General features: G+C 43.0%; 1 protein-coding gene across 6 annotated transcripts in view; it reads right to left on the reverse strand.

Moving 5' to 3' along the window:
* The window catches only part of IQSEC1 (IQ motif and Sec7 domain ArfGEF 1), a 1344709-nt gene that overhangs the window by 379340 nt on the left and 937851 nt on the right, over positions 1-27518 (reverse strand). Inside the window, exon 1 of one of the 6 annotated variants that reach the window (XM_082266159.1) lies at positions 7798-8353. The exons of the other annotated variants lie outside the window; for them this stretch is intronic. Coding sequence (XP_082122285.1) covers positions 7798-7913 — 116 coding nt within the window. The 5' untranslated portion in view covers positions 7914-8353. Of the gene's footprint in view, positions 1-7797; positions 8354-27518 lie in introns of those variants that run through there. 6 annotated transcript variants of the gene reach the window in all.

Raw genomic sequence — 27518 nt, forward strand, 5'->3', positions numbered from 1 at the left:
CATTTAACATACTGTACCACTTATTAATAATAGCCAAACCCACTTATGTAACCCTCTAGACATCCAAAACTGAATTTCTAGAAAACATTCTCAATAATTAGCCATAACAAGCTCACTTGGAGCAGGATAATCCAGAGTCTCTTCTACTAGTTCCTATATAACAATGCATTTCATGTGTATGTGTCCTTATTTATTAACTTTGGAGGGTTGGAAGAGCTCGGAAGAACAAAACCATAACCACCAAGTCTGCAGTCTGACCTAAGCCATGTTCAAAATAACCCAATAGTAGTTAAAGTGGTTCTAAACCCAGAACGTTTTTTATCTTATTGCATTCTATGCATTCAGATAAAAAAAACCTTCGGTGAGCAGCACCTTTCCTAATACTTACCTGAGCTCCATCCCGATCCAGCAATGTTGCATGAGAGACTCAGCTGTCCAGGACTCTCCCTCCTGATTGGCTGAGACACAGTAGCAGGTGCCACTGGCTCCCGCTGCGGTCAATCAAAGTTAGCAAGCCAATGAGGAGAGAGAGAGGGTGGGGCCGAGCCGCGGCTCAGTGTCTGAATGGACAGAGAGAGCAGTGGCTCAGCTGCCCCCATAGCAAGCTGCTTGCTGTGGGGGAACTCCGCAGGAGGGAAGGGCCAGGAGTGCAGGCGAGGGACCCGAGAAGAGGAGCATTCACTTTAAACCTTTCTGAGCATCAATTAATCAGGGCTAAACAACATCTCAATTTTAATAACTACACCTACCATATGAAATGTCAAACTTGTTATCATGCCAGCTTCCTTGAGTTAATCAACAAATCGTTATATTAATTTTATGGCACAACTGATAGAGGATGATCTCTAGTTTTAGGTTAGAGCTTTGCTGGCCAAACATGGCTCGAACATTGGCCGATTCCTGCTGAATTGGCAGAAATTCAAGCCATTAGTAGCCACGTCAGCACCCTCCAGCTCAACAAATTTAGATCTGAAATTTGAAGGAGCCCGGTGGAAAGGTCTTGTCTGAACAATGACAGGGCAGGGCCATACATGGCTTGAACTTTGGATAATTCCTGCTAAATGTCATAATTCAAGCCTTGAGGGGTCCCGTTAGAACCATTCAGTTTGACAAACCTTGGTCTAAAAGGAACCAGGTGGGAAATTCTCAGCTGAACAGTAACTGCAGCCAATCAGATGAAGTTATTGCTTGGGTATTCTGACAGCTGTGGCTGTCAGAATACAATAACTGGAAGAGGAAATTCCTCCATCTTTGCTGTTTAGCATGGATGGAGGAATCTGATTCCTCTTGTTTTGAAAATGACCTACTCCTGAAAATGTTACATGCCTGGCTGTCTTTCAGTGCTTTCTGAGTTACTTGGGTCAAGTATAGAAAAAAGGAATTATAACCTTTCTTAGATTCTCAAATGCTGCATGCTTTTCAGTTTAAGGACTCAAAAATAATTAAACCACACTTTCTGAAGGAGGTCAGCAATGGCATTATAAATATTTCTCTGAAGACAGATGTACTTTAATAAATGATGTAGGAAAAAAAATATATATATATATATAAATATATATATATATACATGCAAACAAAATACTTGTTTGTTGTCCATAAATGCAGCTGTCCTAGGTAGCTATGCCGACAATAAATGCAGGCTTGCAGCTGATGCAAATTTTGATTTTCTCAGCTGCTAGATAACAACCCTTCAGATTCCTCACTTCCTAGTATAATAATTGGCACACAAGAGACACAGACAGTTTTATGTTTTATTTGCAGCACTGTCAAAATATTTATAGAAATCTGTCAGAATAAAAACATCAATGAAGAGCATAATGATTCATGAATATGCAAATATGCAAATGTTTGCACTGTAGTTCCCAATCCACTGACACTTGTATTTTGGCCAAACAGACCCAATTCACTGGGAGCTGTATACTGGTGCCAGGGAGATCAGATGGTGCTGATTCTGCCAGTTTTACCAGCATGTTGGGTACTTGTTAATCTCTCAGGGTAAAGAGGACAATAACATTTTAGCTGAGCTATTAACAAATTGCAAGAGGTTAGGATATGACGAATAACACTTTTTACAGCTAACTGAACATTTTAATTGGTCAGAACAAGTAAACATTATCACAGGAGGACAGCACACCTACAGCATGCTATGATAGGAGGAAGGGAAAACTTTAGGACACATACAGAGATTCACACCTGTGCTTTCTTTCATGGCACAGCTCAAAAGAAACCAAAAAAGAAGGTCCCTCCCAGCACTGTTTTGCAATGATATATGTATGGGACACAGTAAGGCCAAATGAGTTGCCACAAGCAAATGGGTGCTGTGGATCCCTTCTTTGATTTTAAAGATTACCTGGCCTGTAGCTGTATCATGCAGGACATGTGCCAATGGGGTGCATTACAGTGTCTATTAATTAACCCAGTTACATTTGAGGTGAAGACAAATTATAGCAGAATGTGGCCCTAGGTAAGATGGCAGCTTTCATTCCCCTCTCCTATTCACTAAAGCCAGCCATACATGAATCGAATTTCAGCTGGGTCCAGCAGGGACCGGCCAAATATTGATATACATTTGGGACAACTGTTGTACAGAATTTGATCTACTGATCAATCGACTTTTGTACAACCACCCTGTCGGACCTTTCCCGATCAATATAGCTGGCAGCCCTGATCACTGAAGTCTCACCGTAAGAACACAAAGGCTCAACAGGAGTGATTCCTCCATCTACCTTGAATAACCTCTAACATCTTGTTGCTTAACCTGCTGGTTGAACAAAAAAAAAAAAAAGAGTAATGTATGGGTTTCCTATAAGCTGCACGATTAATCGTTAAAAAATCGCGATCTTGATTCACCCCACCTCACGATCCTAAAACGGCATGTCCTTGATTCTTACAAAGCTGTTCTCTGCTCACTCACAGCTGTAAGGCTGCATTCACATGTCAGCGTATGGATCGCGGGCAGAATTGCAGCGATTCCGCCCGCGATCCGGAAATCATTGCAAATCGCGGGACGCCTGTGCGTTGCCCGTGATTTGCAATAGCACCCCAAACGCTGAACGATGTTGCCGCGATTTCCGCCTGCCGAATCGTGGTAACATCACGCAAAAGAAATCGTGGGACGCAATACGCTCCAAAGAAGCTCTTGTACTTTCTTGGGCGTAATGCGTCCCGCTTCTTTGGGGCGACCCGGAGCGACCTTCACAGGTCGCCCGGGAATTAGCGTCGCCCCAGTGTGAACGGGGTCTAAAAGAAGAAGAATAAAAAAAAGAGCCTCTGGCAAATGTTTATTAACATTGTTAGGGCTGCGAGATAACTATAAACACAATGTTTTACAATGTATCATTTCCTTCTTTTAGATCAAAGGAATGAACTTCCGTTTGTAAGTGAGGGCAGTTTAACCTCTTAAAGACTTTGCTCCATGTACCTCTATGGAGCAGCAGATGTCAGCAATGACATCTCCGCTGACACCCGCTGCTCTCCAATTCGATGTGGTCCATGAAATCCAGATGGATGGAAATCCTATTTTCCATCCGTCTGGAGGATCGAATCGGATAAAAACGGACAGGCGGTCCGTTTTCATCCAAACCTCCCATAGAGGAGTGCGGGGATCTGGCAGCTCTGTCTCTGCAAAGTATGCGGAGACGGAGCTGTCATCAACTTGCTCAGCGGGGATCGGCAGAAGAACTGGAGAAGAACCCCTGCGTGGGAAACCCTATATGTTATGGACATTCCATCTGCCTTTTAATAAAAATGGGCTGCCATGCCCTAAAACTGAAGTGCTGACTGACGTCAATCACTTGAAAAATGCAATTACCACTAGAGATAATGGTACCCCATGTTACAATGGACACATAGACTTTTATTTGAGTTTAGGAGCTTTGGCAGAAAAACACCAAAAGCTCCTAAACTCAAGTTTAGGAGCTGCCAGTGTACACAAAGCCTTAGAGATTCCATAAGCCACCTTTAAAATAGAGCAATGATCTGGTAAATGACAGGTAAGGCTGTACAATAGTCAGTCCAGTATGGGCTCATGTACACGGCACAGTTCTTCTGAACGCTGGAAGCTGACAGCTGGAAACAGATGGTGAAAAAACGTCAGTTTTACAGTTTGCATATACCGAGTTTATGCGTGTTTAGAAGCAGTTAAAGAGAACCTCAGAAGACCCTCCCAAATGCCCCCAATGCATGAAAAACAAGTCAATTATTAACTATTTCAGCCACTCTGTGAGATAAAAGAGCACAGCAGCAGGAGTGTGCTTGTAGATAGCTGTCCTATTTTATGTCTTTTCACTATGGATCCCATCATGAGAATGCGTGATCAAATGCTCCTGATGTTGCTGAGTCTCCAAAGATGTAGAAACTTGCATGAGAGGACCAGAGTTCATTGCTACTGGACTCATTCAATGACAAACATTTGGCATTTGAAATGCTGGTAAGCTACAGTCCTAAGCGCGATTTTTCTGCTTTCAAAAAAATGCCAGTAACCCCAACTGCCTCTAAACTACTATAAATGTCTGAGTTCAGGGGCTGCTGAAAAAGAACGCCCAACTGCTCCTAAATGTCCATTTAGCAGCTGCAAAGTACACAAGGCCTAAGGCAGGCCCTACACGTTGCAAATTTCTTTCCTGCAATCAATTCGCACAATTCCTCCATCAACACAGCCAGTGCTTGACAGGGGAATCTGCAATTGTCTTCACCCGGCTGGGGAAGCCATACCTGCCAGGAGAAGACAGTGATCATCGCTAACTGCTATAGCAGGCACTAGCAATAATCGCAAGATAATCGAACAGGCTAGATGTACCCAAGTTGATCGATCAATCAGCTTGCTACATTCAGCCTGCCCATTAACAGTTTGAATTGTGTATGCCTGGCTTTACTCAGTGTTTAATCAGATCTCACCTTTCATTTTAGAGCAGCTAGATTAACAAATGATGAATTATAATTTAACATATGGGTTAGGCCTTCATTGGCAGGGCACTCCTAATTCTCTTGCCTTCCATTGCACTGTAACTATATAGTCTCCCTCTATTTTGTGAAGTGCTATGGGAACTGTTGGCATTCTGTAAATCCTATATTATTATTATTATTAATAATAATAATAATAATAATAATAATGGCTTACCTCATAAAATAAGCCCCATCGTTTTGAAACAGCAGAAGCATTTCTGAACCTAAAGAGATATTTTATCATATTACTTGATAAAACGTTAATATGATCCTAAAACTAAATACAAAATAACGCCCAATGATTTTCTTCGGACTATTACAGCACAAAGTCCTTTAAAGCATGCACGTGCTGGACAACAAAGGGTAATTGAGTTCCATCCTAGCACAACAATGAGAGATGACACAACCAGCTGGTGCTTCTGTCTAACCCTGGGAGTGAACAAATGAGGGGCTGTGTAAGCTGGGTGAAGACCATTTCACTTCTTTAGCCTCCATGATTAGTTATTGGCTGCTAACACATCTCTTCCCCATTGTCAAATAATAGATTTTCAAGGAGTGCAATGGGTTGAGGTCAAACAGGGTTAGTAGATCAGACAACACATATGAGAAGGTGTACTGTGCCCAGTGGCATTCTAAGTATTATATTGTGCCAAATATATACAAAATGTTTTACAACAAGGCATCTCATGTGTGTGCCATCTCCTTACCGATGGTCCAACATGTGCTTACAGAATAACATCCTGAAACATAGTATAGTCTCATTGGTTGCATTTTCTTTTAAGGGGATAGATCAAAAATATAATCATGGCATTCATCAGCTCCTATTTTGACAAAGTCTATAACTGTCCAAGTTCCATGATGATCTTTTATCATCATCACTTCTATTCTGGAAAAGAAAAAAGTCAAGAGCTCTGAAAGCTCCACAATTTCTGATTCTTAAAGTGTTGTTACACCCAAAAACAAAAATATTTTTATAATCAACCCCAAGATCAAAACTAATGCAGTTAACTGATTCTTAAATTTTCCTTTTCAAGATATTTTTCCTTTTATATTCACCTGGGGATCTGGCCAGTTTCCTTCCTTCCTGTCTTAAGGTGTCTCCACTACAGATGGAGGAAAGACAGAGACACCTTTGGACAGCAGCATTGTCAGTCTGGGGAGAGGGTAGTGTTGAATGCACTAGCAGATTCAGATGGACTTGACTAACCAATTAAAGCCAAACCCCAACACTTCCTAAGCAACCGGTTTTACATAAATACAAATCTAAACTATTGTATGCCCCCCCCCCCTGTCAGTGGTGGTAAACGGTTTGTCTTACTCCTCCAACAACCTGGTCTATTAAAGCGGAGTTCCACCCAAAAGTGGAACTTCCACTTTAGGTAGTTCTAACCCCCAGACATGCCACATTTGGCATGTCATTTTTTGGGGGGGGAAGCGGGTACCTAGTTTTGACAGGTACCCGCTCCCACTTCCGCTCGGAGCGCTGCGGCGCCCTGAGCGGAAGTTCTCCTCTCCCCCTCCCTCCCTGCTATCTTCTGGGACACGTCAGAGGTCCCAGAAGATTGCCGGCCAATCACGACGCGTAGCGCAACTCGCGCATGTGCAGTGCGTACCCGGCTGTGAAGCCGCAAACTGTCAAAGCCGGGTGCCCACACCAGTGATGCCGGCGCCGCAGAGCAGAGAGGGAGAAGAGCGAGGCTTCGGGCGGCCGCATCGCTGGACCGTTGGATAGGTGAGTGCGTGTCTAGGCTGGAACTCCGCTTTAAGTTGAGAAATAACTGATTTAATGGCCAGATCACCAGCTTAATAAAAAGAAAAATAACCTAAAAAAGGAATCAAATGCAGCCACCACATCTAAGAATTGGTAACTTGCAATGTATTACATTTTTGTTTTTGGGTTTAATATTGCTTAATGTTCCTACTATTGGGGAAAATGTGAACAGTATTTTGTGATTTCTACTTCATTCCTAATGTTCTACAACACTGCAATGTAGCCTCACAAGTGAGAGAATCCATTCTTAGAACATACAGAGAGTTGTGGCATTTGGTAAATCTGCCTTGCATGAATCCGCCTCACTTGGGTTTAGCTCAGATGCTGGTGCTTCAGGGCCATGTGAGTGTGAATCTGCAATTTTTCTCACACTGAACTTCTCCAGTCTATATTTAACTCACAGACAGAGATAAAAATACAGTATACACAGATCATTTTTTACCTAAGAAATAATGCCAACTTGTTTAACTTAACTACAAAGACTGACATAGACAGAAAAGCAGGGTGGGTGTTAATCTATTGTTTGAATGGTGGGTGTGTTATCTGCTGATATCTGCCGATATAAAGGATGTTTCAGAGCTCATGAATATGAATAGGTTTGCCTTTCCACAGTTTCCTCCTCCCTGTTCTCCATCAATTACAAAGCTGCTTTGTCACAGAACCTGAGCCCCATACAGATTTACTATCTATTGATGAATAGCAAGAAGCCCCATCTTGCTAGTATCCCTCAGTCACCCATTTATTTTTTGAATAGCATAAGACACATAAAGCACTAGTTTGCCATTATAAAAAGTAAAATGTTATAAACAAGCATGAATGGTCATAAAGTGTAAATAAAGCATGAATGGTTATATGGGGTGGGTAAAGCATGAATGGTCATAAGGGGTGGGTAAAGCATGAACGGTCATAAGGGGTGGATGCAAGCTGTGTGACCACACACACACATGAAATAATATAATTCACATATTTAACATAATAGCTTCAAATCCCTTTGTCTAATGAAAGCTTTCCAATCATGTAACACCTGACAATAACTTGCATCCTGTGTAGATAAAGGGCATAGTGATGAGAACAGCTTGTACCTCTTATAGAGCCCATGAAGGGGCTGCAGACACAGGAACTGCCAGTAATCCAGACAGAACGCTTTCAACTTCATCATCTTGGAAGCGGGCAGAGAGAAGTGCCAGTCTGGCACCATCCATTAACAGCAGGTGCCTTATTGCTCAGCTGATTCATTTGCATAGCAATCTGGGAAAATTCAGTGAATCAGTCAACAAATTCCAGATATAGCCAGCAAGAGAAAAATACAGACTCAATCCCACAGCTCCAAGCTCTTCACATCACTGGAAGTTAGAGAAAGATCTATGGAAAGAAAGTAATCCACACAGGCTCTGGCTCGTCCCCAAGGTTCATGGCAGAAGCCTTTTCGAAAATATTACCCCAGAAAATCCACTTTGCAATAGGAATCAGCGGGACCACTCAGTCTTCTGTCATCGGACACGTCCGGTACATTGTAGCAGCTCATGTGAGCGTGTGACAAAAAGAAATGTCAGAGCGCGGCCCTCCCTGCCTTAAAATAAATTATTCTAATCTTATTCCCAGCACACGTTGTCATTCAGGTCTGTGTGAACAGCTAATCATGAGAGCCACATGCTGCACAGAGGGACAGGCTCCCAGCCAGATACAGGGGCCTTGGGATTGGCCCTCTCTGGTTTCTACGGAAACAGGAACACATTGATAACAGCTGAAATGGGACCTGGATGACAGCCTTCTTCTCCTTTCAGCAGAATAATGTCTCTGTAATGAGCAGTACAAGGCCCTCATAGAGACCCTCAGCACAAAGCCTGCTCTGGGATAGCCGGTTTACAAGTAAATACGAGGATTTTACAGTGAAATAAATGTACGCAGCTGTCTGAGCAGACCGTTTGGAGATAAAAGAGCGCCCACTGAATTGTATTAAACCACAACTTTTAATGTGGCTTAATGTAGAGACAATGTAATCACCCACAAAATTTGGTTTTGCAGAAAAAAATGGTGTAGAATAAAGTCTAGAAGAGGGTACGGATTAAATATACACCAATCAGCCATAACTTTATGACCACTGACAGGTTCAGTGAATTACAGTGATTATCTCCTTACAATGGCATCTGAAAGTCAGTGGGATATGTGAGGCAGCAATGAGCATGTTGTTCCTGAAGTGGAAGCCATCGAAGAAGGTGGCATGGTCTGATGAATTATGTTTTCTTTTACATCATGTGGATGGCCGGGTGGGTGTGCGTCACTAACCTGGGGAAGGGATGGCAGCACGATGCAGTAAGGAAGAAGGCAAGCTGGCAGAGGCAGTGTGTTGCTTTGGACAAGGTTCTGCTCAAAAAACTTGGGTCCTACCATTCATTTGCATGTTACGTGACACCAGGGCAGCCATCAGAAATGTTGGGGCCCCTTACACAGCTTTAGGCCTGGGCCCCTCCAGGACTGACCACCAACATTCCGCAGGGCCCGCCCTCTGGCCGTCCCACCGAATCCGCCCACTGGCCATCCCACCGAGTCCTTCAGTGCACCCACTTCTAATTTAACACTCTTACAACCTAATATATGAAAATTAATCCAATCCAGCAAAGAGACATCCCCATATATTCACCAAAGAGACATCCCAATCCAGTAAAGAGACGGTCTCATATATTCAGCAAAGAAACATCCCTTCAGCTGCATCGGCTTACTCTGCAGCCGCCCTGTTTTAGAAATTGCTAGTTACTACAGCAGCAACAACTCGGTCTCGTTGGTTGGGGCCTGGGCGGCCGGGCCCCTCGGAACGCTCGGGCCCCCTACATGTGTATGGGATGTCCCCCCCTGATGGCTGCCCTGCGTGACATGTACCACCTCCCTTAACCACTTCAACCCTGGAAGGTTTTTCCCCCTTATGACCAGGTCATTTTTTGCAATACGAAACTGTGTTGCTTTAACTGACAATTGCGCGGTCATTTGACACTGTACCCAAATATAATTGATGTCTATTTTTACCCCACAAATAGAGCTTTCTTTTGGTGCTATCTGGTGATCACCTCTGGAGTTTTTATTTTTTGCGCTATGAACAAAAAAAGAACCACAATTTTTAAATAAAAACAGTATTTTTTACTTTCTGCTATAAAACATTCCCCAAATTTTTTTTTTAAAAAATCAATATTTTTTTCATCAATTTAGGCCAATATGTATTCTGCTACATATTTTTGGTAAACAAAAGCCTAATAAATGTATATTGATTGGTTTGCGCAAAAGTTATAGCGTCTACAAACTATGGGATACATTTATGGAATTTTTTTAAATTGTTTTTACTAATTGCGGCAGACAAATCTGACACTAAATGACACTTTTTGGGGACCAGTGATACCAATACAGTGATCAGTGCTAAAAAAAAATGTACTGTTACTGTATAAATGACACTGGCAGGAAAGGGGGTTAACACTAGGGGCAATCAAGGGGTTAAGTGTTTTTTCTAACTGTATTGGGACTGGATGCACTAGAGGAAAAGAGATCTGTGTTTCAGCTCAGCTGAAACACAAGATCTCTCTTTTCCTCCCTGACAAAACAGAGGTCTGCCTTGTTTACATAGGCAGGCCACCGTTCTGTCATTCCGCTGATTGGCTCCTGCTGTGTCCAATCACATTGGAAGCGTTGCTCCAGTGGCGTGTGTGTGTCCCCTGAAAACCCGTGCACAAAATCATGTACATTTACGTGATTTTGCGGAGCCGGGCCGCCCTGCCGCAGTATATATGCAGCAGGCCGCCCGAAAGTGGTTAACACTGTTCCTGACCAAGTGCAACCCTTCATGGAAACTGTATTCCCTGAAAGCAAAGGTCTCTTTCAGGAGCATAATGGACCTTACTACAATGTCAAAATGGTTCAAGAATGGTTTAAGGAACACAATGATGAGTTCGAGGTGTTTACTTGGCCTCCAAATTCTCCAGATTTAAGTCCAATCCACCATCTGTGGGATGTGCTGGAACAATACGTCTGATCTATGAAGGCACCACCTTGCAATTTACAAGATTTGCTACTGATGGCTTGGTGCTAGATACCACCTTTCAGAGGTCTAGTGGCATCTGTGCCTCAATGGGTCAGGGCTGCCTTGACAGCAATAGGGGGGGGGGGGGGGGGAGCTCAGTATTAGGGGAGTGGTCAAAAAGCAATAGCTGATCGGTGTATATCAAATTTAGCAATAAAGCCTCTCCAACTATAGACTGGAGTCCTACAAACCTCACATTGCAGTGTACCTGGCTGATGTCTAAAAAAAACTGCAAATTCAAACTGAAAAACATACATTTTAAACTTTGATACTCAGTGAATTGAACAGCCAGAAGAAAAGTGACTAAACAAATGAAATAAGCATCTTGACCACCCTGTTGGACCAATGACTAGAATGTAGAGCACTAGGCTTGTACACGTGAACTTTAAAGCAATATTAAGCCCCGGTTCACATTTGTGCGAGTGCCGGGTTCGCATTTAATGTCGGAGCGCACTGCTCCGACATTACATGCGATCAGCTGTGCGGTGCGAGTTTAGCCATACAGTTTGTATGGCTAAATTCGCATCGCACCCGGAGCAAACACGCACAGGAGGCATTTTTGCAGCCGCATCAGGATCGGATCGCACAGCGGTTCACACTTGTGCGATCCCATCCTGTGCGAACTGCACGATCGCACTGCGATATGCGATCAAACTGGGGGTGTCGTTAAGATTACATTGACACCCCCAGCGTATCGCATATGGCAGTGTGAACTGCCGGGGGTGCGTGTGCGATGCGGGAACAGGCTGCGAATTCGCAGCCTTCCCGCATCGCATATATGTGAACCGAGCATAAACCCAAGAACAAAAATGCCTTATTTTGCAGCTTACGAATTCTTAAATGTAGTTTTCTTTCTTGAATGGTTTCTTCCTTTATTTTCACCTGCTGATCTGGCCAATCACACATTTCTTGTCTTAGGGTGTCTCCACTCTACTGGAGGAGCAATGGAGACGTCTGACATCAACACTGTCAATCTAGGGAGAGGGAAGGGTTAAATGCACTAGCAGATTTAGATTTAGACTTGACTAAAAAAATGAAGCTAAACTCCAGCAAACACTTTTTAGGGCAGAACTAAACCTGTAACTGCCACTGTTGCAGAACATCTTGGTCTGTAAGTTGAAAATTAACAGACGTCCTGGCAAGGTCATCAGATGAAAATAAAGGGGAAAAAAAAAACCTAAAAAAAAAAAACCTAGAAAAAAAAAAAAAACGAATGTTCCCACGACATCTAAAATGATAAGCTGCAAAAATAATACATTTTTGTGTTTTGTGTTTAATATCACTTTGGGAGTTAGAATATTTTAAAATAAATTGTATTGGTCACGGTAGCTATCCAAAATTCCAAATTTATTTATTTTACAATGCAGTCCTTTCAGGTGCTAAAGTAAAGGATTTTATTAGTTGATAGGGGAATGTCCTTCAAGCACCAGGCATGTGCTTAGTATATTATTACATATATACATTTTATGTTGTTCTGCATACACATGCTTATGCATATTGCCACAAAATATGGAGTGCAGCTATGCTATAGTAGTGAATTCTACTGTAAATTCTAAAAACAGTTTGTCACGTTTGCTTAGGAGAAAAAAAAATGAGTCTTAGGGCTCTTTCACACGGGCGTTACGATCAGATCTGCCTGTCAGTTTTTTAGGCGGATCTGATCGGATGCCCCATTCAGCCCTATGGAGCAGCGGATGTCAGCGGTGACATGTCCGCTGACACCCGCTGCCATCCGCATCCGATCCTGTCCGTGAAATCCGGACGGATGGAAACCCTATTTTCCATCCGTCCTGGGGATCGGATCGGATGGGATCGGATGAGAGCAGACAGGCGGTCCGCTCTCATCCGATTCCCCATAGAGAGCAGCGGGGCTCTGACACCTCCCTCTCCGCACACAGTGCGGAGACGGAGCTGTCATCGCCTGGTTCGGCGGATCGATCCCTGCTGAGCAGAGCACAGTCCGCAACGGAATGCGGACCGTGTGAAAGGGGCCTTATATTTGGTTTCCTCCACCAACATACTAAAAACATGCTGGCATTTAGCTTGTGTCTAAATTGGCCCCAGTATGCATACATATACATGTGAGATAGCACCTTAGATTGTAAGCTCTTTGAGGGCAAGGACTGATATGTAAATATAATAGACAAATAGTTTTCACAGTTTTTTTTTTTTTTCTGGTAAAAAGTAAATAAATAATATCTACATGAACTGTACTCCTTGTTAGAATAAGCCCCCAATTCAAACTTGAACATTTTTCTGTTAATTTTTTTATGCCTTAGGGTCCTTTCACACGGGCGCTCCGTATGTCCGTATGTCAACCCATTTTTTTGTGGATGAAAAACGGACATAATGCATGTCAATGGGATTGCGGATGTTAGCGGATGACCATCCGCTGACATCCGATTTGCGTCCTTTCCTATCAGTTCCGTTTTTTGGAACGGAAGAGAACCCTATTTTTCTTTTGTTTAAAAAAAACGGAACGGACGCAAAAACGGATGTCAGCGGTGTCATCCGCTGACATCCGCAATCCCATTGACATGCATTATTTCCGTTTATCATCCGCAAACGGATGGGATAATTAACGGACATACGGACACGGATGACAAAAGTGTCATCCGTGTCCGTAAAAAAATGAAAAAAAAAGTGCCGGAGCGGATCAAAAAACGGTCCACTCCGTGTAAAATGACTCTTACAGTGGCTGAATAGGCAAAATCGCATTATTTCTAATTGTGCCTGTTAACAGTTGTTTACTCAGTTGCCTTATGCTTGCAAGCCCCATGCTTAAAAAAAGTACATGACCATTTTTTTTAGCACATTCAGGTGTTTTTATTGCATAGATTTCAATAGGAACGCCTGTAAACGTGATGATACATGCATTTTCACGCCTGAAGAATTTCTCTCCTCCTATTGAGAGATGAACTGCTCTCCTCCCCCTGGCCATCCCAAAAAAAATAGGAAATTCTATGTATGTTGGTCAACTTTTTATACAAACTTTCTTCACTTTTGTAATATTTACTTGTTTGTGTAATTTAATTAAGCTTGAGCTTCTGAATTCTATAAACAAGTTTTTTTTTTTTCAATAGGTTTGCCAACTAGAAGGGACTAGAAAACATGTAAGAGGATGCTGAGAGCTCTAATTGCTAGATGCATATGACAATACAACATATTCATAGGCAATATTTAATATTACCCAATTTATAAAAGATTTTAAATTGTATGTTTAGTCCCCACTTTACCAGATGATAAAAAAAAAAAAAACATAAAGTACTATACATTTCTTTCTTCTTTGTTGTTACTGTACCATTGGGACTTGCAACATCTTATTTCAGCAATCCATCTGGATTTCTGTTATTGTTACAATGCACATGTAAAAAAGTACTTGCCCACTTTTTTTGAGAAAAAGAAAAATCACATTGTATGCAAATAGCGATGGTATGGTCACCCTTGGCAAGTAACAATGCACCTCAGGGTGATTTCAGAATAGGCCTGAACTGAAATGTTTGCAAAGCAGAAAGGTTAAAAATCATGAACTGGATTTTAAATAATTAATAATGCACAAAAACATGAGCAAAGATGTCAACCAAGCATTATAATCACCTCTCACATGTCAGACTTCTACACAACAGGTCAATAAATATAATGTTCTTAATAATTAATGTAAAGCCTGTCACTAATCAATAGGACTCATAGAAAGCACCATGTGGCACTGCAGAACGTTATTAGGAAAAGAGAGGTTCTGAGGAAAATGAACCTTATATTTGTATTTCAGTTTGAAGAGTAATGATTAGATGCAGCTAACTGTCTAGTTCAATTAGTAAAACCGAACAGTCAACTATACTATGAGACAAATAGGTCTTTTTTATTAAAGATCTACTCAAGCCAAAACCCTTTTTTTATTTTTTATTTTATTTTATTTTTTTATTTAGAGCAGTCGTCTCAAAGAAATCAAGATATATTGTCAATTACTTAATAATGCAACACAAACCGCTATATGAGCTTGGTTACACTTGTGTCACCCTCATAAAGTGGGCATAAACTACATAGGTACAGTGAATATCTCCTAAATGTGCACTGCTTAGGAGATATTTACTTCAGGTGCAGCTGGTGACGTCACTGGCGCATGCGCTCTGAAGGAACAGCATACCTGTGCCGGTCCTTCAGAGCCATGCTGTAAACAGAGCGGGAGTGACATCATCGCCGGCACCAGCATTGATATCGTCAAAGCCCGCAAACCCAGGAAGAAGACCAGGTTAAGATGGAAGAGCCTTCAGCGGTGACAACACGCCACTAGAGGGCTTCGTTTTCAGGTAAGTCTATCATAATGTGCTAGTATGCAATGCATACTAGCACATTATGACTTAAACTGTCCAGTGTCTGTTTTTTTTTTTTAACCACTTGCCTACTGTGCACTTAAACCCCCTTCCCATCCAGACCAATTTTTAACTTTCAACGCTCTCACACTTTGAATGACAATTGCGCGGTCATGCTACACTGTACCCATATGAAATTTTTATCTTTTTTTTCACGTAAATAGAGCTTTCTTTTGGTGGTATTTAATCATCTCTGGGTTTTTTATTTTTTACAAAAAAAAAGAAAAAAGACAGAAAATTTTGAAAAAAAAAAAGTTTTTCTTATTTTCTGCGAGTAAATTTTGAAAATAAATACATTTTTCTCCTTCACTGATGTGCGCTGATGAGGCGGCACTAATGGGCACTGATAGGCTGCACTGATGGGCACTGATGAGGTGGCACTTATGGGCACTGATGAGGTGGCACTGATGAGGAGGTACTAATATGCCGCACTGATGAGCACTGATAGATGGCACTGATAGGCGGCACTGATGAGCACTGATAGGTGGCACTGATGAGCACTGATAGGTGGCACTGCTGGGCACTGAGAGGCGGCACTGACGGGTGGCACTGATGGGCACTGATAGGCGGCACTGATGGGCACTGATGGGCAGCACCATCAGTGCCCACACTCAGTGCCCATAGTGCTGTCAGTCAGTGCTCATCAGTGCCTAGATGAGCAGGCACTGATGGGCACTGACTGGCAACACTATGGGCACTGATTGTGGGCACTGATGGTGGGCACTTTGTGGATTTTATGTACCTTGTGTAATCAGGGCACTGGTGATCAGTGCCCTGATTACATTCCTCTGTGTCCCCGAACGGCTGATCGGCTCTGCTCCTTCCTCACACTGCAGTCTCTGTGTGAGGAAGGAGCGCTGGCGATGAGAGATGATCTCATATGTTTACATATGAGATCATCTTTCATTGCATGGGCCGATCACGTGGTAAATGGCCGCTGTGATTGGCCATTTACCACGATCTGTGATTGGCTGTGTCCAAGGGACACGGCCGACATAGATTCTCCCCGCTGCGCGCTCGCGGGAGCGCGTGGGGAGCCTGTCTCTGGGAGGCTGTTTAAAGACGGCCTCCCGGAAATTCGAGTCCGCGCTGTAGCCGTACTTCGGCTATAGCGCGGATCTGAAGAAGTTAAATGAGGTTTACTACCGCTTTAAGAGCAATCAACAATAAAATGCTTTTTGGAGGGCATTTAAAAGGTGGCTTGGGGACAATATGTCACCTCTTCATCACCTGTTTTGAACCTATAAACCTTATACCATAATTGCCTGCATTGCGAACAGTGGCAGGCCACTTGCAGCACGGACTTATTCCCTTGAATGGGTTGCAATCAGAAAAGAAAGTGCCCACCAATCACAACAGGGGGTGTAATTTTTGCCACAGCATGTACACAACCCCATTTGGCTGCCTCACAGCTTAAAGTGGGAGGTCAGAAAGAAATGACCTTCCACTTTAAGCTGCGCCTTCTGAATTGTTCCATTGTTTTCTGGGACACACACAGGTCCCAGAAGGCAGCGGGGGGGAAGGAGGAAGGGCCAGACATCATGAAGATCACCATGCGGCGAACTTACCAAGAAGTGGGAGCGGGTACCTGCTAAAACCAGGTACCCGCACCCCCTCCCCTCCATAAAGTGACAGTGGAGGCAGAATGCGAACAAGCAGGGCTTCCCCTTTTGGGTGGAGCTCTGCTTTAACTGTATTTTAATTTCAACCATAGTACAATGCTAAATTATACTGCAATATTAAACAGCCATAATGAGTCAATTCGTGCTAATCTCCCCCTAAACCTATGTGCTATTGTATTGCCTTTAGAAGAAGTTCTTTTGTCTGCTGAAGCTATCTCCAATCTCTGTTTAATGAAGCCGTTAGATTAAAAATGTTCCTGGATGAGAACATCAAGCTTTTCATTGTTACATTTTCACATTTGATGATGATTTAATCTTGAAGCTAAAATACACACTGGCTGTAAAATCTGTAAACTCTTACAGTTTTCGGTATTCTACAAAGAGCAAACCACAATAAATGATGCATTGATAAACGTCTACAAATAGATAAATGCAGCAAAAACATGTATGCCCTATAAGATAGGGTGGGATCATTCAGTCCAGGTAAAGGAATGCCTTTCATCTGGTTGATAAATGAATGAATAAATGAACTGATTCCCCCATCCACTCATTCATCCAGGGATCTTTCCTCTTTTTCTTCCACACATTCAGTGTGGATGGGGAATGACTCCCGCTGAGCTATTGTATTCTGCTGGCGGGGAGATTTCCCTGATGGCAGAATACGATGATTGGTGTTGCTGGTTATAGCTGGCAGCACTGATTGTTTGTTAACCTGGTTGTACACAGGTAATCGATAGACAGACTTGTGTACAGCCAGCTAGCCCATACATGGATCGAAATTCAGTCTGATTTTTGTGTTTTTAAATGTTTTCTTTTTATCCTTGAGATCTGCACTGATGTTTACATGATCAGCATATAACCATAAACCATATATCGTAGTGCACGTGTTTTAAATGACAGTGATTGATTTACCTGCAGTGAATGTTTGGTGAATGTCACATTCGCTACTTTATAAATATGCTGCTTAAAGAGGCCACCTGTGTTAAAAATAAGTCAGCAGCTACAAAAAGTGTAGCTGCTGACTTTTAAAAAACAGCCACTCACCTGTCCCAGGATCCAGCAGTGAGCTCACCCCAGGTGGTCTCACCCTCTGTCTTCGGTCCCCGTCTCCAGCATCTTCACTAAGGACAACCGGCTGTGACAGCTTGCGACTTCCCAGCCGGGTGCCCACTGCACATGTGCGAGTCATGCTGCGCATTGTGAATGGTGGACGCAGTCTTCTGGGACCTGTCAGTGTCCCAGAAGACTGCAGGGGGGAGGGAGGAGAAGGATAACTTCCATTGCCACTGCGGTGCTCGTAACGGAGGTGGGAAGCAGGTACCTGTCAAAATTGGGTACCCGCTCCCCACCGCTCCTCCAAAATTCAAAAGTGACAATTGTTTAAGAGGAGCAGGGAACAAGTCCTTAAAACTGAACTCCCCTTTTAGGTGGAGTCTGCTTTAATGTTATTGTTTTTGGTGCATCGTTGTATTTGTTGTTGTTATTCTTATTCCTATTGAGCTCACTTAGGGCTCTTTCACACGGTCCACCTCCGTAGGCGGATCCGCCGATCCCCGCTGAGCCGGAGGATGACAGCTCCGTCTCTGCTTGCAGTGCGGAGAGGGAGGTGTCACAGCTCCTGCTGCTCTCTATGGGGGATCGGATGAGAGCGGACCGCCTGTCCGCTCTCATCCGATCCGATCTGATCCCTGAACGGATGGAAAAATAGGGTTTCCATTCATCCAGATTTCACGGACAGGATCAGATACGGATGGCAGCGGGTGTCAGCGGAGGTGTCTCCGCTGACATCCGCTGCCCCATAGAGCTGCATAGAGGATCCGATCAGATCCGCCTAAAAAACTGACAGGCGGATCGGATCGGATCACCCGTGTGAAAGAGCCCTTATTTACTTGTTTTTTTTTTAGGAATTTATAATAATATGTAAACACCCCTGGCAACAAGCCAGACATCACTGAGCAGCTATTACATATTTTGAATATGTGAATAAGTAAATAATGGCGCCCCTTCTTACAAACTCCACCATTAATAGAATCAACTTTATTAGGTTATTGTTATGTTAAATAATAAAGCCAGAATATTCTACTGGAGACAGTATACTGCTTGCTTGATATACAGGTTAACCAATACACTCTATAGCCCTCCAGTAAATGGCTGCCTACAATTCCCACAACTGTTGGAAGATTTACCCACAAGCTTCTGCAATGACTTGCCAAACAAAATCATATTAAACAAATATACATATTAAACAAATCTCATACATCTAATTATTTCCTGTTTAAAACATCTTGCAGGTTGGATTACTTTGTTTTAACTTGGCAGCTTGTCTTAAAGCTACCTCCACTAAGGATTATAACAACCTTTGTTGCAGATTCCTACCTTTTGTTATTCTGATGAAATCATTGTTTGTTTCTCTGCTCCCCTGTGCTGAGTGGGTCTAATGGGAGTGGTTTCATAATAATCAATCAGCTGTGCAGCTGCAGAACACTAATGAGAAAACCTGCTGGGCCTGCATCTCTTTAGACGTGTTCATATTGGGAGTATCTCACCAAAAATGACATTTTTATTCCAGAGAATGCCTTAAATCTGACTTGTATCTTAGGCAGACTTCTGGGGAAATCGGTGAGCCAATCACACAAGCTGGAAATTGTTTCTGGGGTGTGTTCAGTACACATTCTATGTACAGAACAACTCCAGGTAGCCATATTGAATTGCAGTTGACTTACTAAAACAGGAGAGTGCAAAATATGGTACAGCTCTGCAAAGAAACCAACCAACTTCCAATTTTTTTTAGAAGCTAATTGACTACCATGCACAGCTGCACCAGATTGCACCAGTTTTAGTAAATAAACCCCATAATGTATACAAGTGCATGACCCTTCCTATGGACACTAGGCATCTGGAAAATAATCAGTGGATCAATGCACCACAATGCAGATTGAATAATTCTGTATTGATGCAGAAAACCACTGAATCGCGATTGCAGGATGAGCCGTCAGAGTGCACCCCCCTCCAGAAATGACAAGAGAAGAAATGACAGATCCCTGGAGCCAAACACATCCAACTTCTACACAACTAGTAGAGCTCCGAGCCCACCAATGAGAGACACCATTTCCTCCTTCTTGGAACATTGTCGTCCAGCTCAGTGGGTGGAATGTGCGGCCGGCCAATCAGATAGCGGCTATGTGTGCACCATCTTTAGAGCTCAGAGCAATAACAATACCAAGCTTAGTGACAAAGCCAGCTGTCACAGGTGTGGAGGTCTGTGTGCGGAGCCCAGAGCACTGCACCATGTCTCAGCAGGGAGTCTGCAGGATGAGCCTCTGTAGGATAAGAGAACTGCTCCTTCAACTGACCTCTCCACTGTATAGGGGGCAATACACAGGGCAGTGTGTGCACTGGGGGCAGCTGTTGCTTTTCATAAATGATAATTCCATCGCTGTGCAGTGCTGTGGAGGAGCTGCCTGTGTTTGCTCTGGGTGTCAACAGGGAAGAAGTGTGATTTCTTTTTCCTGCCCTGGAAGGAGGCCCCACATTCCTCTCACCTGTATAGTGACCAGTCACAGCACAGGAGCTTCTTCAAACTGACATCCCCAACCCTGGACAACAGGAGGAGACCATCACACCCCCAAACCCTGTACACAGCACATGGAGCTTCTCCACCCTGACATCCCAAACACTGGACTCCAGGAGGAGACGATCACACCCCCAATTCTGCCATGTACACAGCATAGGGGATATTCTGATATTCCTTGCCTGCAGGACTCCACAATGACCATCTTACCTGAGCAGCCCTCCTACTGACATCATGGGGACCCCTCGTAGTAGTAAGGGGCCACAGCACATGAGCTTCTGTATTTTTCATCTTTATCCTCTGACCCTCAGTTTCTATGCGCAGACTTCTCCATCCCTATTCCTGCACTCCTCCATTCTAAAATTTTTATTCTTAGAATCTTCCATTCTTTGAATCCTATCCATAGATTTCACCATCTTTCAATTTTGATCTCTGGACCCCTCCTGCATCCTTTAGTTCCTATCACCCAACAACCCCCAGACTCCTCCACCCTTTAAAATTATTCCTGGACTCTTCCAGCCTTCAATTCCTATTCCTGGATTCTTCCATCCTTCCTTTCTTATTCATGTATTCTTCCTTCCCTATCCCCAGACTCTTCCATTCTCTGCCCATGGTTCCTCCATCTTTCAATTCTTATCCCTTGATCCCTCCAGTTCCATCCCTGGACTCTTCCATCCTTTAGTTCTTATCTCCAGACTCCTAGATCCCTACTTTCCTGTTCATAGGTTTCTCCTTCCCTATCCCCAGAATCCTCCATCCTTCCTTTCCTATTCATGGAATTCCTCCTTACCTGGATTCTTCCATCCTTCAGTTCCTACCCCTCCCTCGTATCCTGGACTCTTCAATCCTGCTATTCGTATCTCCTAACTCCTCCATCCTTCAGTTTCTGTCCCTGGATTTGTCCATCTTCCTGTTTCTATCCATGGACACTTCAATCTTTCAGTTCCTATCCCCAGATTCCTGTCACCAGAGGCTACTTTGGTACAATGAGACCCACACTCCTGCCATTCATAAAGTGAGGGGTCGCAGCACAGGGGCTTCTCTAACATTCCTACCCTGATTCCTCCATCTTTCCATTACCATCTCTGGGGGCTTCAGTGGAACCACCATGCTCACATTTCTGTAATTTCCATAGTGAGGGATCACAGCACATGGACTTCCCTGACATTCCTATCCCTGGAGTCTTGGTGTTTATACTTTGCAAGAACTTTTGAGTTTAGAAATGTTAAACATGGGTGTGCCAGTGTGAATGAGGTATCTAAACATAGGTGGGCACAGCTCTTGGGCTTCTCAAACATTACTACCCTAGAGTCTTCTATGCTGCCAATCATTCCTAGGGAGCCTACACCTTTACAATGAAAGCCACATTCCTGTCACCCATAGGACACAAGCTGCCTTATCTCTGCCATTCCTACCCTGAAGTCCATGGGGCTGCACTGGCAACATGAGACCCACACTCCTGTCATTTATATAATGAGGGGGGTCACATCACATGGGCTTCTCTAACATGCCTATCCTAGAGTCCTCTAATCTCCTACTGTCACCTATGTAGCATGTACTGCTCCCTAGGTAAAGATTACATAAAACCCCCAAACATATATTTTCTGAAAGCAGACACCCTAGAGAATAAAATAGGGGTACTCCCAATTTTTTATGTCACACGATAATATCGTACAGGTCTAGAAATGCAAAATTTAGTATTAAATAAATAAGTTGTCTGCTGTGTTTAGACTTTGCTACATGCAAGGAATGCCTTTTTTTGTGTTTTGTTTTTTAAAAAAGCAGATAAAATAAAAGAAATGGAGTTCTTCTGACTGCTTGAATTTTTTTAATGAAAACCATGGGCAGTAATCGCGATGCATCGCAGAAACAAATCTAATCAAATCATTGACAGGATAATCATAATTAAATTGAATCGTGAGACCAGTGACGATACGCACCTCTAGACACCATTGCAGTCATGAATATGGACACTGATTTTGCACTATAGAGCACTTAAATTTTTTGCTTATTTTGCGCAGTCTGTTGGCATTTGTGCACTTTTTATGTATGTTTATGTGGCTCACCATTTGAAGCACTTTATTTTAGTGATCGACCGATATTGTTTTTTTAATGCCGATACCGATACTGATATTTTGGTCATCGGATATCGGTATCGGCCGATATCTGCAGATATTTTCAGACATATAAAAAAAAATCTATTTTTTAGTTTTTGTTTTTCTAAAAGTACTCCTTGTGGAGGGATCTGGGGGTCTAAAAGACCCCAAACCCCTCCTTGGCACCGAAAAGCATTCAAAACGCCAAGTTTGGCTGTTTTGAATGCTGTTAGTTTTTTTAATTCGGTGCAGAGTACCCGGAAGTGATGTCATGACATCACTTCTGGGTTTTTTACATGGAGACCCGGGTCTTCACTTCGGCGGCGGTGGAGGTAGGATGCCCGGGACAGGAGACCCGGGCGAGCCGCGAAAGGCGGTGGGAGGAAGGGGGGGGAGTCCCCTCCTGCTCCTTGTAATGAACGCCGAGCGGCTTCTCAGCTGCATCGGTTGTCATTACAAGTCAGCCGACCGTCGGCTATGGACACCCGTACTGGGGTGATGCCTCTAGCTGCAGGCATCACCACGGTACAAGCACTTTCCCTAAATATCGGCAATATCGGTAACCTCAGAGGCCGATTCCGATATATTAGGGAAAGTGCATATCGGCCCCCGATATATCGGTGTTGCTGATAATCTGTCGATCCCTACTTTGTTTATATAATTTTGCTAGAAAGTCTTAGCATTGGAGTTATCATTTATGGCATGCCGTGAATGTTACGGTTTTTAAAAACCTTTAAATCAATGCGGTTTAGTTCCGCTTTAATTTCTTTTCCCCCTAAATCCACTTGAGTCCCAGAGCAATTATTATTTTTCGGCGATGATTCAATCCGCTATTATATCTTTGTTTCCAGTCTACCTTAACATATTGTACATCGCAACGTTACCGTGCCTGCCGACCCCACGAGGCTGTTGGCTTGAATGTCAGGATGGATAAACATTGCATATGAGCTAGTTTTTTCTGCCTTTATGTAAGTAGTTGGTGTCTTTTTTATATAACACATGTTTTCAAATTCACACTATGGGAGTTTCTTTGATTCATCTTACATGCATGATTTGCTGGTGAAACATTGATTATTCCCTATGTGAGTGTTCCCATTGAACACCAAAGAAAAGCCATATAGGTCTCCCGTTTGGCTGCAAAGGAAAGAGGGTTGATGACTCCTGTCTTAAGGATATTCCATCATACTGTGCTCATCCAGAGTCCATTTCTTCTAGTAAGCCATCTCATATGGTGGAGATGCACTTGGGTGTTTCACCTTTTTACATGATATTCACTTTTGATTCCCATTTAATGCTATATGTGATGCATGCAGGGGGAAAAAAAAGAATTGTTCGCATTACGTTTGGTTGTATGGGGCACACTGGGTCCATTTTAATATGGAGGAAGACAAACAGCCGCTATCCATATGTTTGAAAGTGGCACCTGGGACATAAGCAGGTAATGCAGCACACCATAATTCACAATAACACACTGCCTTGGCTCACATGCATTAATTCAATGCATAGCTTGAACGAGAACTTAGAAAGATCATGTCAGGTTTGCTCAAACAGAAATTAGCATGTGGGCAACATTCTGCTTGCTTATACAGTAAACACAAATATCATTAAAAACATTGGGAAAATGTCATGTGAACTTGGGAAAAGGTTTTTGTATTTTTTTTTATTCTTTACATATTACATTTTTTTGTTACTTGTTTTAAATGTGCAGTCAGGGGCCTTGCTTTAAGGCATGGGTGTCCAACCTTTTGGCTTCTCTGGGACACATTGAGTGTAGAGAAATTTTCTCAGGCCACATATAAAATATATACTATAGTTAAGATATATAAGTAATAAAATGTTGCCGCGCCCTTCCCGCGCCGCCGCACCCCCCACACTAGTTTAACACAACTAGAGGATGATCAAATGAAATGGAATCAATATACAGAGGTTTACTTCTTCTGAGAGATATTAAAGGAACACTCTAACCACCATGACCACTTCAGTGATTTGAAGAAGTGGTCATGGTGGTAGGAGTCAGAAACACTGCACATGCTCGCCTCCCCCCCACCCCCTCCGAGGCAGCCTCTGCCTACCGTTACTTGGGAAGCCGCTGTGGCAATGCCCCCCGACCCGACTTCCTTCCTCCCCAGCAAGAAAAAAAATTGTCAGGGGGGGAGTGGGCCGCATTGCCTGGGGTTCCAGGCCGCATGTGGCCCCTGGGCCGCAGGTTGGACATGCCTGCTTTAAGGCTAGATTTTGTTTGCATCTAGTCATTGTTTGCTTCTGCCTGCTTTTGCGTAGTGTACTACAGTAAACAGAGTGGGAACAAACTATGCACTGGGTTATGAATATTTATTCTCCCCAGGCCAATCACTACAGGGTTTATGTCAGTGATGTGGGCTCCAAATATTTGGAGGGACCTTCTAGAAGGCTCATCAGCAACCAAGGACAGGATGTTTGTGGGCACAAGATCCAGCCTTTGCCTCCCAGGTCTGCAGCCAGGAGAGGGTGAAGCTGTGGAAAGGTCTTTGCCTGGGGTCTAAGCCTGGGTCTAACCTTTACAATCTTTAGAAGAGTCTGCTTTGGGGTAAAATGTCAAGGAGAGCTTAGGGGGAGCTGCTGCTGGATGGATTTTGTCTTGAAGTATGTACAAGTACCTTTCAAGGTATATGCAAATGCTTGCAATAGCCTTAAAAGACCAGTTCCTATTGGGAGGCCAATGAGACATTAGAGCTGCCATTAACTTTAATATTACTGGAAGGCTGCTACTAGAGAAATTGGAGCTGCCAGCCCTTTTTGTTGCTGACAGAAGGCGGGCTGAAATATTTTTGCTGTTTTGTTATTATTTTACAGGATTTATATAGCAGCAGCAGTTGCACAGCGCTTTATAATCTAAAGGGAGACAGTACAGTTACAATACAATAAAATACAAAAGGGTTAAGAGGGCCCTGCTCATAAGAGCTTACAATCTAATAGGGTGGGACAAGTGGTACAGAAATTTACAGTTGTAGGGGATGAGCTAATGGAAGAGATAACATTTCAGTTAGTTAAAGGCATGATAGGCTTCCTTAAAGAAATTAGCTTTCAGGGATTGCCTAAAGGCAGCCAGAATAGGAGATAGCCAGACAGATGGAGGTAGAGAGTTCCAGAGGATGGGAGAGGCTCTGGAGAAGTCCTGGAGATGAGCATTGGATGGGGAAGAACAGGGGCAGGGGAGGACAGATTGGGTGATATTTGGAAACAAGATTGGTAAAGTAGCTCAAAGCAAAGTAGTGGATGGAGTTGTATGTTGTTGTTGGTGGTATTTTAAATTGAATTCACTGGACAATCGGAAGCCAGTTGAGGGATTGCCAGAGAGGGGTGGCAGACACTGAGCCATTAGTAAGGAAGAGGAGTCTGGCAGCAGTATTCATGATAGACTGAAGAGGGAATAGTCAATAAAGAGGTAGGCCTATGAGAAGGTAGTTGCAATAGTCAAGGCCAGAGAGAACAAAAGAGTGAACGAGTAAGCTTGGTGTTTTCATTCGTTAAAAAGGGGGGAAATTTAGAGAAGTTATGGAGGTGATATCTACAAGCTTTTGACAGCAATTTGATCTGGGGCCAAAAGGACCGGTCAGAGTCTAGAATTACACCTAGTACCGTGGTATGAGGGGAGGGACTGATAGTTATATGTATGATCTTGATGGAAAAGTAATGGAGGAGGGTACAAGCAGGGGGGAATATTATCAGCTCAGTTTTAGAAAGATTTAATTTAAGAGTGTAATGGGACATCCATGTTGATATGGTAATTAGAAAGTTAGCAATGTGAAAAGAGACTGAAGGAGTGAGGTGAGGAGTAGAGAGATATATGTGGATGTCAGATGTAATTGGAAGTTGTGGGAGGTTATCAAGTGACCAAGAGAGTGGGTCAAGATTGAGAAGAGAAGGGGTCAGAGAACAGAGCCTTGGGGGACCCCTACAGAAAAAGAAGAGGAGAAGGAGACAGAGTTATAGGTAACAATGAAGGAGCACTGTAACAGATAGGAGGAGAACCAGAAAAGAGCCGGATCTTGGAGGCCAAGGGAGTGGATTTTATTGAGAAGGAGCAGGTGGTTAAAAGTATCAAAGGCCGCTAAGAGGTGGAGTAGTAAAAGTATGTTGTAGTGGCCCTTGGTTTTATCAGTTAGTAAATCATTAGTGGATTTTAGTAGGGCAGTTTCTGTGGAGTGCTGCAAGCGAAAGTCAGACTGACAGCCTGAAGGGGCGCATGCTCTGCAAACGCATCACTGATACAGGAAGCCTCATCAGGGAAGTGACATCATACCAACTGCGCCATACATTCTACATGTCCCGGTGAACCAGAAAGCGGAGCCCTAAGCCTGTTTCGGTTTGATCTGCTTCCACTGATGTTCGTCCTTTTAGTTTCACACCACCCAGAGGACAACCCTGTCTCAACCTCTTCTGATATCCCTGTACATTAATTACCTTTGTGAGTAACATTCTTTTGTTTTTATTCACATTAAAGTACATATAGCTACACTTAGTGGGTGCTTGTGGTTTTTTCCAGTGTTTTATCTATCGGCAAAATGCCAAAAACATAATTTTTGGCGGATATGTTTCGGCCGCCAACATTTCGGTGCATCTCTAGAAATAGGCAGTGTCCAGACTGACTGCAAGCTTGTCAATTCATTGCAAAAAAAAAGTAGTAATAGGGAGTGGGTGTGGCGCTGCTATTTATTCCACAAATGTGTATTAATAAAATACAATGTGCCATGAATCATCAAAAAATATATAAAAAACGTAAATATCATAATAGATCAAAAACCAGACAATATAATCAAACATACATAATTTGAAAAATATAAACCCTAATTAATGGGACCTCAATTAGTGAAGTGAGATAACATCAGTAAATATTGTGCATATAATACATAAGAGTAGGTCCTTTGGTGGAAAAAAAAAACAGCAAGTCCTCAGGTAAAGGTATAAATAATATATTAAAAGTCCTTGAAAACAAGTGCGTGAAAAAGCTGCAAACTCAACACAACTATTCCTTCCCCTTTTCTCTTGTCAATTTCGTGGTTTCTCTGACAGCTTCAACTGTCAGTATTTTTACTGGCAGC

The sequence above is a fragment of the Pelophylax lessonae genome (genome assembly GCF_965119305.1).
Source record: "Pelophylax lessonae genome assembly, chromosome: 8".
Classification (NCBI taxonomy): domain Eukaryota; kingdom Metazoa; phylum Chordata; class Amphibia; order Anura; family Ranidae; genus Pelophylax; species Pelophylax lessonae.